General features: G+C 40.2%; 1 protein-coding gene across 1 annotated transcript in view; it reads right to left on the reverse strand.

Moving 5' to 3' along the window:
- AGBL1 (ATP/GTP binding protein-like 1) overlaps window positions 1-13,842 on the reverse strand; it is a 231,620-nt gene that overhangs the window by 128,963 nt on the left and 88,815 nt on the right. The window contains exons 14-15 of the mRNA XM_009574625.1: window positions 5,554-5,683; window positions 640-771 (exon numbers count right to left, since the gene is read on the reverse strand). Coding sequence (XP_009572920.1) covers window positions 640-771; window positions 5,554-5,683 — 262 coding nt within the window. The remainder of the gene's footprint in view (window positions 1-639; window positions 772-5,553; window positions 5,684-13,842) is intronic.

A 13,842-nucleotide genomic window follows, 5' to 3' on the forward strand; every position in this document is an offset into this window, starting at 1 on the left:
ATCTAAACAGACACAAAAAAAGAGACAGGCAGGAAATCTCAAGAACAGTTTGATGAATGAGAAATCCACATGAAGTAGAAATAAAACAGATCTTAGTATTTGTTCTTTCTAATTCCAGAAAAATTTCCCTAGCTATGACACCAAGCACTCGCTGTGGAGATAACTATGTTAGATCTTTTTGACACCCATTGAATTCTCTGGTGGTTTCAGTGGGACCAGGAGCATTTTGTGATGAAGCAATTCAACAGAGTAGGACAGTGGCACATTGACATTTTCTCAGTTACCATTACGTAATTCCCATTTATTTTCTTATTATGGTGGGGCGAGGGGACAAAAGTGTATGTATATTTAGAAATTATGAAACACACAAAAATATGGCAGTCCTATTAGTCTGTAGCCAAAGATTATAACACAGCATCTTACTAAAATGAAATAAATAGGGACCCATCTACTGACAATATTCTTGCTAATACCCGGTGCATGAAGATATGCATGACTTGAAACTCTCTGGACCATTACTCCTCCGGAGTAAGGGAAGTTTGCACCTATCTCCAAAATCTGTGAGCTGGCCTTATCTTAACTAGCTGCGTAGGTGCACATACATGCCAGTAATTGCAGAAAGGAACAAAATGAACCTACCCTGTAGCCAACATCTTCTGTGATAACTGCTGTGTCAACCACACAGCCTGCTTGCCACAAGGTCTCCTTGATGCTGCAGCCATAAACAAACACATTCTTTTTCTGGGAATGTCCGTGGTAGTCACAGAATACCTAGGGGGGGAGGGGGAAGGAAAAAATCTTGAACATTGAAAACGAAAAAGAAATATTCATAATAAGCACTATAAGACTATAGTGGGGGGTTAATGTTTTTTTTAGGTCTCTTCAGAGGAGCTTAGACTGTGCTATGTGTCAAACCTGTGTCAAACTTTGTTAGTCAGTTCTATCTTGCTTTATCTATTCAATCTGACATGACTCAGGGATCCTGAGTCAAGACTGGTGCATTTCCATCTGCAGCAGAAACAAACATGACACCTGTGCAAGAATCCATGGCAACTCGGGAACTTAAGGGTTCATGGTAACTTAGGATACAACAACAGAGCAATTTGTCAGGCTCTTTCCACTTCTAAACTCCTAAACTCCGGCTTTATCCTCATGAGATTTGAAATCTGTGCTTTCCCAAGCAATTGATCATCACTTTGGGTTGTTTAAATTCAAAACCTGTGCTACATAATTTTCAGGAAAATATAATTGTGCAACTGCGTTGCACAATGCTGTCAGATCTTTGCATGAATTCCTGGAAGCCAAGCACAGAACATGACCTATCTTCATGGCAAATAATCTCTTTCCACACTGTCTAATCTATCTGTCTATCTAATCCATCTCTCTTATGTCAGCTGTCATAGAAACTAGGCACATTCCCAGTTTTAGCAGAAGTTTTGATTGCCTTTATAGGCAGATATCGACTCCTATAGAAATGAAAATCACGATTTAATGACCCAAGAAGTAAATATTGAACCAAGTCTTAAAGAATAATCAATCTCAGTGCCCTCTGAGATATGAAGTCAATATATACACTGCTGTTACATATATTCTCCATGTCTTTATCAGAAATATTCAGAAAACTGTCAATGAAAAGACAAGAACTTCTAAAGAGAAGAAATTGGTTAATTTTAAACCAGTATTTACCACTGAGTAGAAAGGAGCTTCAAGATTTCATTGAAAGAGTTTTCCAGGTCATATGTCAGAGACAAAAGAATGGGTGTAGGAATGCAGGGAAGAATTATAGATCAATATAAAGAGAGATGGGGGAGAAATATGGGGTAAAAAAAATACACATATTCTTACATAAATACATATACAAGAGGGGAGAAACAGATGGAGTAGATGAGCTTCTTCCACCAACTGTTAGGGCCAGATTTGCCCTAGTATCTTTGTTTACCAGCTACACAGTAGTTAAGTTTAGCTGCAGCAAGTCAGGGAGTTTAATTATCTAGGAATTGAGCATGTACATTCTTTCAGCTCCTCTGACAAACAGTAGGTTGACATACTGGAGAGGCTAAGGCACACATGCATAGAGAACCTTCTCAGTGCTCCTAATTAACTGGACAATTATACATATCTTATAGCTTATACGCTGCTCCTTCTTTTGGTTTCTAACATGTCAACTTTCCTTCCTGCACCACCACTCACCTCCAGCTCTCTTTGCAGGGCCCTGGCTCTGCACATCCCTGTCCCTGCAGTACACACCTTCCACACCTGAAGCACGTGAACAGCGACCTACCCAGCAACAACTGCTCCTGCTTTACTTACACCCTTGCCACCCGGCAAAGGCAGAAAGGGGAGGACAAACAGGGCAGTCTGAGAGCTGCTCATCGGTGCAAATCTACAACAAGCATCATTCCCAAAGGAAAAAAAACCAAATATTGCACGGGCCCCAGAGATTCAGCCCCCTCAGGTTGTCTGCATATTCTGCAGGGCTTATGCAACCCCTGCACTTGAAGTAACTCTGTCCGAACCACATGCAATTATCCTGTAATGTCTCCTTCCAAAGAGCTGCTTTTATTGGTTCTCTTAATGACAGACATTTTTCCAGCTAGTGTTTCATCTAAGCTATCAGCAATACACAGTCATAGTTTAGGTTAACCACAGGTACCACCTGGAATTTATTCCTATGAATATCAAAGAGGATTTTATAACTTTCGTCTTATTTCCAAGCAGAGAACCCAGCTCAATTGGGTATCAATTACCTGCCAATTTACAGAATTACCAACACGCAAAAGACACAATATATTATCTGCCTAAAACATTATTTTAGGTATCAGAAAGCACACAGGGATGATCAGATAGGCAGATAGCGGGGCTGCCTGATCAGTAGCAGGTCTATAATTCTGCACCTCAACAAACCTGCAGATTAGTCTTTAGTGACAGGACTGGAATGAGACTTCTGTATTCGTAAAGGATTATCAAAGCCAGGTTCTGAAATATTGCTGCTGTTTCAGGCCATGGGATCTTTCACTGATCGTCGCCAGCTTCCACAGCAGAGTCAGTGCTACTAGAAATAATTTAATTCTATTTGCAAGTTGCATAGAGCTATATTTTAATTAAGTTTGCTGGATACTGCAGTCATTCCCAACATTTATATAATCAATTGTTCTTTATAAGACATTCTTCTGCCTCATTTTCACACTACAGGGTAGCTTATGCCTCATCGTCCAGCAATGCTAAGGTATATTTAGTAGTTTGAGCACCCAATACAGAATTCTTCCTGGGATATGTCTGGGCAAACACTAAGCGAACGCGGGACCTACCAGTCCTTTTTCTCCAGCCTTTCCTTCCATGTGGCTGGGACACTAATACACACAAACCACTCAAACTCCCAAGGCTTGCACTCACGGGGATGTAACTCAAGACACACATGCAAATTTTTATCTATTTAAAGTTATTTGCCAGCACTGATCATCCTAAAGGTAAGGACTGCTTTCTAACTCAAAAACAATCCTCCTCATGAGTCACAGAACCAGGCACCTTTTAAAATAAAGAAAAAGCAAAATAGGAAATGGGAAGCAAGAAAATCTGTTGGAAAATAGAACATTTTGAAATATCTTTTTTTTTTTTTTTTTTGGTAAATTCTCTTTTTTTTCCTTAGTGGTGTTGGGAGAGGACTTTGAATTTCCAAGTTTTGAAGTAGACATGCCTAGCGTTTTTTCCTCACAATAAGCTACATCCTTGCAAGCAGATACTTGTTTCCAAGCTTGATATAATGCCTTTGAATGGCAGCAAACTCCACTCGGTGCCTCCTGGTCCTTTCTGGAAGGAAGTTCTTTCTGTCCCCTCCAAGGGCTTCCTGCTCTTCACTGCAGCTCAGACCCTCCGTACAAGCTGCAGGTTCCCTGTTGCGTGCTGCAACTGCATTGTCAACTATAACTTCTAAACCATAGCAGTTTCTCACCACAAATACTCAAGGAGAGAGCAACTTCCCTCTCCCCATCAGACCTAGCTGCTCCTAGACAGAAGGTCTCCAACGCTCCCACTTTGCTGCTCTCAGTCGAAAGGAGATCCCATGCAGCAGAGGGCTGCAATGCCATGGTGCATCCAGTGCCTGGTCTTACTAGGGTTCCCAGAGCCAACAAGATTTTTTTTTTCCTTTTTTTTTTTTTTTTTTTTAAAAAAAAAAAAAGCAGCACTTTTATCAGGCTGTTATCTATAGAAGTTACCAATTAAAATGGCTTTGGTTTGAAAGACTGTTAACTTTAATTTTTTTTTTTCCTTTTCTCCTGCAAGCAGCTTTTCTTTGCTTTGAAGAAACTGTTTGCACATCCCAGGATAAATTAAACTAAAACACTTCACAGAAATCATTTGGCTATCAGTGAACTTGGCTCCATGGGGTCTTGGAGGTAAAAAAAAAAGAAAAAGGAAAAAGAAGAAACACAGCTCTCTTCTGGAGGAGGGAAAAGGCATTTTTGAACATGTATAAACTAAAATCAATGTACTCTTCAAAGGCAAAGAAAAAAAATCAGTTTACCAAGTCTGACATGCAGCCTGTGAGTGAGGGAGATGATAGGATCAATAGTCTCCCTTCACTCAGCAATGATGAAAACTTGCACTGAATGCGTGTTCAACTTTACGCACCTGGATATCACAAGGATGGTTGTGTATTAAAAAAGGCCAGATAGCAAATCGCAGGGTAAAACAAGACAGATCCTACATTGCTCTGAACCAAAGGAAAAGATTGGCGAGTAAATTCACAGCTGAGTTGAGTTGTGAGGTGAGTTGAGTTTCCAGCACATTCCCACAAGAATTCACTTAAAGAAGGTCACAGACATTTTCACCTTGTCTGGAGATTTTCTCATCAAACCCAGAAGGAATTTGTGTCTTTGGACATCTCCTGCCTGACTGTAGCTATTAGCAGCCAACCTGCCAGTCTGTGCATCACATCTGTTCATTAACATTTGGACCTCCGTGCGGTTTTTCTCCCGCGGTCTCAGAACTATCTTTTCATTCTGCTGGGTGACAAGATTGAGCAGATGGGATGGATCCCAGCCCTATCCCAATTGCAGCTTTGAGATGAGACCCACCTCATGAATTTCTGATACTCGTCAAAGGCAGCCATTTTCTTCCCATCACCAAAGCAGCATGGAAGTTCAGCTATTTTGAGGGCTGCTTCATGTATTTTTGTGGTTGCATGGGTTGTTCCAACATGGGCTTTTGCACCATCCATTCAGACTAAATCTTTGTGGAATTTCTCCTATCGTTTCCATGAAGATAGCATAACCTACACACAATATCTAGTTTAGTTGGAGTACCTCGATGGTACTAAAGAGCTTTAAGGAATTTACTCGTTTATATTCCACGTGTGCAGAGATTCTGGAATTTGAAGTTGTTGGTTAGAAGGTTCAGTAAGTATTAAATATCCAAGACTTTCAAGACACTTCTGTAAGATGAAAGTGTAACAGTACTTTCCAAATCACTCTAGCTCTAAAACAAGACTGTTTACACAACTACAGTAAGCAATCCATTTACACTAATTCACAAAAGATCCTGGAAGAGACTCACCAGAGGAGCCCGGCCAATGCTGCGCAGGTAATAGAGAAGACCTTTGGCATGGTAAATAGTTGGATGGAGCTGGGAATTGGGTGTCAACCACTGTCTGTTCAGATCATCCCCACTCAATGAACAACGGTGACTGAAATCAGAAAGCAACACATCGAAAATTAGCAAAACAACAGCTGATTCCAAAAAGTTTCTGATTCTGGCAAGCCCTGGCACAAGGACTGGGAATACCGATTAGAACACAGATATAAAGGTTTTGAACATTGGGTTGGAATGAACCAACGGTCCATGTTATATTTCAAAGGTGCTTATAATGTATAAATTTTAACATTTCCTTTCCTTCCAAGGTTCACACAGTTGCAGTCCTGACAATAGATGCAGTTTTTCCTTTACCTAAGTATGTACAATTAAAAGACTACTTACAAACAAAAAGTCTTCTGAAGTGTTCTAAATTCTGCGTTATCTATGAAATTCACCCAGCTTACATAGAGTACAGGCTTCTCAAAACCTCCACAGCAAACAAGTGCATCCAACTCCCACTCATTCTAATTGAAGACAGGCACTTGAATCTCTTCGACCAGTCTGAAATATGAATGCACTTAAATGAGATGAGCTGGATATCTCATTTAAGCTTCTCCACTCACAAGAAATGCAGCTATCTAAAGCACATCAAGAAGATCTTGATGCATGCTATATCATTATGTAGAACAGTTACCTAGCTTCACTGCAAAGGCTGAATAAAAAGCTAAATAAGGATCCCAGATTTGCACTGAGAAAATGTTTCCCTTAGTTGGCTTGAACATATTCTGCTACTGACTCAGTGATCAGTGGAAGATTGTGCACGATACTTGACCGTATGGAGCAATACTTCACTGTACAATTTTGCAAAATGCAACTAATCTCCCTTGTTAGTGACCGTGTATAGATCAGAGACATCTCACACTCCTCAAAGGATTTGCTATAAATTTGGGTCACAGTTTTCAAATCACAGTGTGCTGATAAAATTCAGGAATCAACCCTCAGCACATGAGAGATTATGGCAGGTCCTCATCATCTCCATACTATCCAGTTCAGCACTAGAATGCTTGTAGTGGCATTGTAAACTTGGGCTGGCTTGTGCTTTTAAAAAAAAAAAAAAAAAAAAAAAAAAAAATCCTAAGTGTTGGGTGAATTTCTAGCTACAGAGTTGCATCCAGCTTTGCTGTTCCAGCCTCCTAGAACAAAATAAAGTACAAATGTATTCCTGGGGATGTGGTCTGTTGTATCGGCAGAGCCTCGCACTGCAGCTAGGGTGTGTTGCATGTAGCGTCTTTAGCATTATCAACGCCTTGCAAATGATGCTTGAAGAAAAGGGTCGTAAAGCAGAAATTTAAAAAAAATATATAAACAATGGAGACATGGTTAAGAACAGAAGACAAAGAAATAATAAGAGTCACTACGAATATTTCATACATTTTTAATGTAGAAAAACAAGGTCTCTGATGCCATCTTGGGGTTTCTGGCAACATCACAAGATCCATTTCAAGTTTACTCTAGTTTCACTGTTATCTGAATTCCCTTCTTTCCTCATAATCCATAGTTCCCATGTTACTCATTCGGTGAATCGGAAAACATTAGCAATAGCTAACACGTGAAGTTGGCAAATGCTGCTGTGATGCTTCTGCCAAAAATTCTACATGAAAACATGACAACTTCTGTTATGTTTCTTAAAGGCTCTTCAGATAAAGTTACTTTCAGGCTCACCTCTCCTGATCTTCAGGACAGCAGCTGCTCAACTAAGATTAGCAGCTGTATTTCTGCCAAGAACTTGTGTGCTTACATGGTTTACTTTCAATAGGTACAACTCCACATAAAGAGTCATTGGGTTGCATTTGGAAACTCATCTTTCCCCAATGTGACCAGTAAAAAAATAAGACCCAAACACTTCCTTGACATAAGCGTATGATGTCTTCCTGCACCACAGATATGTGAGGGAGCACAACTAATTGAAAATAACAACAGAATTTCCATTCTGAGGGAAAGAATGATAGCTGGACTTTTATTCTGATACTTCAATTTAACATCAAGAAGGAAAAACCAAGAAAAAAGTCTTGTTATTTCAGACCTACAGAAATACTTTTTCAACATTGTCATTGCTCACAAAACCCCCCACAAAACTACTTCCCCAACCTTTCCTGTTGGGATTGATGCTAGTTTATGTCTACTCAAACCACCGGCACATGTCCCTTTGCTAAAATGCCTTGGTACACGCTGGAAGAGTCCAATATACAAAGCCAAACATACAGGGGAGTAGAAACATGACAACTGAAAACTACTCCTAAAAGGATTCAGTAAATACAAAGATTAATGTCAAACCAACCCCAAGCTCAATTTTTATTTCACTATTTCTCAGACTAAACTAAAAGCCTCTGTAAAAAATTTCCTTATTCCTTCAGAACATATAAAGAAATCCCACGATCTGTTAGAAAAGCATGTAAGAAAACTTTTAATCAACTCTATTAACACGCATCAAAGCCAAGTAGATGGTGTGACAAGGCACTGGTGTTTTCTACTGCAGAATCTGGTTCTGCTGTGGCCCATGGACTGCAATGCATTACTCGTACATCAGCACAGTTTCCACGCAGCACGCCACCATCTCTGCGGTTCACAGCACCCTCACTCTTTTGACAGGTTTTACTCTGTCCATAATAAAATTTACCAACTCTGTTGCTCTGATAAAAATTTTCTTAGAGGTGACCATATGACAAACCAATCCCTCCCATGCAGTTCACAGATGCTGCTGGTTGCTTAATATTAGTTTAGTAAGCGTAATCCTACTCTAAAACAATAATTTGAAAGCTCTTATTTACTGCAGGGAAGGAAGGTAACATCTCTGCATGTAGGCAAGAGCTGGGAGACAAAGTTCAGCTTTGTCCCTTCAACAATTAACATCTCTTGCTCATTTAAATGACCTTTAAATATTAGGCCTCAGCCTGGCAGCTTGTATCCACAGTTCTTAAGGAGATGCAAAACTTTAATTTAATTATGAGAGGCTGATTTTTCCCATCCCTCTCCCTCCTCCCATTATACTTTTAAAGTCTGTTTATTTTTGTGGCCCAGCTCCCTGCCAGCCCTGTTCCCCCTTACCCCTTCCTTTCTTCTCTCTCTTTCCTAATAGCGATGACATTCACAGATAATGGTTTCGTCCATTATGCTCTGCAACCAAGGGTGAAGGTAAAATATTAAGCTGATCTCAAGTGCTGATACCAAAATAAAGGGACTGGGAAGCTGAGACTGGCTTTAATGTTTGGCAGGATTTAATGAAATTCACTGCTCAAATCAAAGGCATTTCTTACAACACAGTTCCAAGCTATTATATTTGCTTTAAATGTTTTATGTGTCTTTTCTCCCTTGCAGCATTAGCAAGACTACCTGCCACCTTGGATGGGACTAGTAGCAGCTCAAAAGAAATTATGAAAACATTTGCCAAAAAGAATTCTAATAAGTAAAGAAAACCCCACCTCTGCATCTCTATACAGGTTACCTGTAATTCTGCTATTTGTTATATATCTTCAACCCAGATGTGTTACACAGATATATGCAAAACAATTAAACTGCATTTCTCTTGTTCACAAGCCCGATGCTTTTGTAATAGCCCTGCCTCCTCTTCTACCTTTATACAGCCAGGATATTCTTTGATGTGTATCAGCCTGTGCGATAGCTATCAGTGGTCTCGGAGGCAGTGCATGGCTACCAAGTGGAGCCAGCAAAAGGAGATGAAACAAACACATTTTACTTTCTCCAAGCAAACCCTAGTGGTATTTCTGTAGGTCTCTGTAGAATGACTCAAGAGAAACTATGGAGCTGGTGGAAGAAGAGATCCTCCGATTCTTACTAACTAAACTTTTCTAAATGGATGTGGCCAGAAAACACTGACTGTCACAATGATACAGGGCAAGCACTTACTATTGCCCAAGAAAAGAAACACTTAGGCCATCTGTCCTTCAGATGTACTCCAATAGTGCCAGAGTCTAGGAAGATGAATAAAACCAAAGCATTCAAGCCATCCAGTCCCTGGAGAAAAGATGGCTCATGTGACTGGTTCCAATTCATCCTTAGGTGAATTTGTTGGTGACTGCTAGCTTCAAACCATCATTATACGCCACCAAGAATATTCCTATTTCTATGCAATCCTCAGCTCTAAAAATGTACAAATGCAGGTAGTCATGTAGGAGAACTATTCCATGAAAACTGGATTCCTGGCATCTGAAGTCAATACACCACAGACAGAAAGATCAGGTGGAGATTCCCCTTCTGAACCCATAGGAGGTAACTGCTCTTCTAACTGAAGCATTAGACTCTTGCTCTGAAGGCAGGGACATCTCATGGGGAATTAATGAGAAAGAGGTTAAGTAGCTAAAGAACAGACTTGTTCAGTTTAAGATAGAATTGTATTTCAAATCTGTTCGCACTTGTGAGACCTTGCTTTTAATCTTGTACCTCAAAGCCTGACATTAAGTTTTACTAAAGATGTGTTTTCTTTGTTGTCTTACTCTTAAGCCTGCTTGACTTTGAGGGCAAGGTAACCTCAGATACTGCGCTAAATTCTGCATGATCCATGTGTACGGATAGAGAGATGCTACCTGGTCTAACCTAAGGTTTGATAAGGTCAATAGAACCTTTTAGTTGATTGCGATGAGCCTGGATCTGTGCCCTGCACAGGTACAAAATAGGAGGAGTGGGGGAAGAGAGAAAGGTAAAACCAAAACAAAACAGAAAAAAAACCAAAATGAAAGGGAACAGGAGGTGCAGAGTAAAGAGATTGGGGGATAAATATAATGCACAAGTTATTAGACAAGGAAGAAAACAAGAATGAACAGAGAGAAAACTCACTTTTTAAAGAAAAGATGTTGCTGTGCTTGGAAGATAAAATGATTCAAAGTCTCCTGTCCATTACAGATAAATGGAAAGACAGGGCCCATCATATTGAATGAATGATGTCAGGACTGATAATAACAGCACCTGGGGCACAGGGAACTATAAAACCTAAAGGGATGCATTGTGTTTGATATGTAGAGAGCAGCATCACGATTCACTGTGCATCTTAAAAGCAGACAGCAGTACTAGCGTAGCATAAGAGTATCTATATAAAAGGAAGTAGGCACAAGTAAACATCAGGATGCCGTTGAGCAGCATGGGGCAGCCTCAACCAGACACAGCATGCTGGACTTTATAAATAACTACTGCCTAGGAAGAAGCAGGAATATTTGCATTAAGGTGTTTTGGTCTTGCCATTCAGAAAGCTCAGAGCAACCTGGAGGAAAAAAATGGGGGGGAAGAATCCTTAATTTCTCTTGATTTTAAATCTTTTCAGAAAGCAAGACTCAGTGCTGTGAGGAAGCAGCAGCACCAGCAAAGCCCTCCCTCATAATTTAAAGGAAGGTGTCAGAAATATAACCATTATTTTCTGGTTTTGACTCTGGCTTTGTTCAAGCTCATATGCTGAAACCATGATGACTATATTCATCATGTGCCCGTTCCAGAGAGATGCTCATGCAATGCCACCCAGGCATTGCATCACGGTACTGCCCTGTGATGCCAATGATCATTCCAGAAACAGAATATCACCAGAACAATGTAAATATTGGAGGCTTTACACTGAGAGCAATCCAATGAACCAGTATGCTTATGTGATGTAAAACAGTCTGGATTTTAAATGTTTTGATATTTTTCAGAAGCTTCAAAATGACAGCTAACTAGTCTTCCATCCTTTGAAATTGCTGTGCCTTAACGGCATAAGAGAAAATATGAAGTGCTGAGGACCTCTTTGTAGACCTGTTCATTTAATCTATTTCATTTTTATAGCAGACATGCATACAGACTTGCACTACAGCACTCTACAGCTGGAATCAAAGTTGGGGGATTAGAGGGCAGGGTATTTTTCCTACTGTGCTCTGGACCACGCCATTAATTTCATGGTGGAATATCTTTCCTATCACGAAAGTGGGCCACTTAAAGCTCCCTCTGGGACATCTCACTTTTGCATCTTGGCAAGCCCCACGGTTTCCCTGCAGTGAGCTGATCCCTTCACCTGGTTACTCCAAGGAATGAAGAAGGTGATGTTCTTCCTTTGTTCAGGGTGTGAAGTTATTAGATTTTCCCATGTTTACAGTAAATACAGGTGAATAGCTGCAAGGCATATACACAGACACTGATGAATGAAACAGTTCCCATAAGCATTACTGCAGCCAACAACTTATTTCTGATCACTCACTGTTTCCTTCTGACTGCAAGCAACATGAATGCTAGAATGCCTACATAGAACAGGTTCAAGAGCAGTTTGCTTTCCCAACATAACCAAAGCAGCTGCGAGTTCAGCAGCCACAATCCCTGTTCTATCTCTCTTTTTCTTCAAGTGTGCATTTCATTCCTAAATTATATTTACACTCCCCTCCCCATTTACTTATGACCTACTGCAATGCTAATTGCCCTCAAGCCTCATTTGCACCACATCTTACTATCACACCTCCTTTCGTCAGGAGTAAAGGCCAGAGTTAGTATTAGAGCACCAAGGCAGGCATGCGCTGTTTAACTAGATGATGAAAACCAAGGCCAGAAAGTCAACTTCTCCTAAGAGATCCCCATAAATTACCAAGCAACGGTGATTTTTCAATTGCACTGTGAACTCTTACTGCCTAGTTTGTTTTATCTGTAGGCCTTTAAGAGGAAATTTTTTTACTACTTTCTTCTCTTTTTTTAAATCGCACCTTACACACACACACAATGCCAAACTTATTTCCTGAATGACACTTGTGCTACCTGGATGCCAACCAATTTAAGGATACCATTGAAAGGATCCATTTCATTTCGGACCGTGGCTGCTATATGACTCTTCCCTCCCAGCACCGACTAATGAATCCATGATGCGTAATGCTTCCTCTGGGGCAAACGCTATCCTAAAGTATCATTCTGCCAGCTTCTTCTCATCTCCCTACAGCTGAGCACTGATACTAATTAGCATAATGAGCCTTCAGTGTTTCACTTGCTACATCTGACTGATTTTGTCACAATTGACAATCCTTGCTTCCCAAGATAAATGATGCAGTTTGTGCTCTTCCTGTTCGGTGCATGTAACCGTGTCTCTATCTTTGCTCAGCTCCCTCTCATATAAGGGTTCCTTTTCTCTCTATGGACACGTTTCATTAAGTCACATTTGGACACAAACCAGTTAAAGATGCAGAATGAGATCTGCTCCACCCCAGCTCATGCTGTCAATGTCATAATATAATAAGACAAAAAGTTCACGTGATCTACTGAAAAGGTGAGTTAACAGCATTGTCAGAGATAAGCTAACCTCCCTCCCAGTTCCACATCAAAGGATGCCCATCAGATTTCTATTTCTTGTAGTTGTAACAACAGTAATTATTAAATACCAGATAATTCATTCACCTGCAGTTGCCTACGCTTTGCACTGTCATTTATGAGAAAAATGCAAGTAATAGTGCTTTGTACTATATTATGAAGGAGCAAATAAGGATTCAGGGAGCAAATAAAAACTGGGTTCTCAGTTTCTTGACATTGTCCATGAGATGGGGTCATCTCAAGAGTCTCTTCTCAGGATCTTCAAATACTTTACATGTCATTGATAGGAAAGCCTTAAAACAGCATTTTTAGTCAATGGTTTTAGATGGAATAGTCAATTTTCAGCTCAAGAAGTTTCTTATAACAAGTATCTACTTTCTGCAAGAAGAGTTGTCTTTTCCTCACCAATCAAACACCCCATTCCCCTCAAAACTTTGACTTTTCAGTCAAAACTCCAAATTGTACCATCCAGAACATCAGATCTGTTGAAGAGATATGTCTCAGCAGATGTTAGAAAACATGCATTTGAGGTTTCTTAGGCACCCAATTCCTCTCTGCAGAGGGTCTCTTTGGCTAGGCCACACGTCCCCTAGTGCAACATCAAGACTGCATGACAGCAATTCAGTAACATGCAGAATTATGATGCTACATGGGAGTTGTTGTCCTGGCTCCCCCAGCCAAACAACTCCCAAATGGCACCACAATGACACTTCCAAATGGAAACACTGTTCTTAAATGGGAAGATTTGGCTCCATTTTTGACCATCCATTATTCATAGAAAAGCTCAAGCTTTCTATAGGGGGGAAAAAACACATTTTCCGAAACAACCCCACTTACACCCTCCTACAAGTTATGTCAGCAAATCCTAATTTTGCAGGCAGGGATGTTGAGAAGTGAAGCCACTCATGCAATAAAGCAATAAATCGGTGAAAAACTTGAGATCTGATGAAA

The sequence above is a fragment of the Fulmarus glacialis genome, unplaced genomic scaffold, assembly GCF_000690835.1.
Source record: "Fulmarus glacialis isolate BGI_N327 unplaced genomic scaffold, ASM69083v1 scaffold2603, whole genome shotgun sequence".
Taxonomy (NCBI): domain Eukaryota; kingdom Metazoa; phylum Chordata; class Aves; order Procellariiformes; family Procellariidae; genus Fulmarus; species Fulmarus glacialis.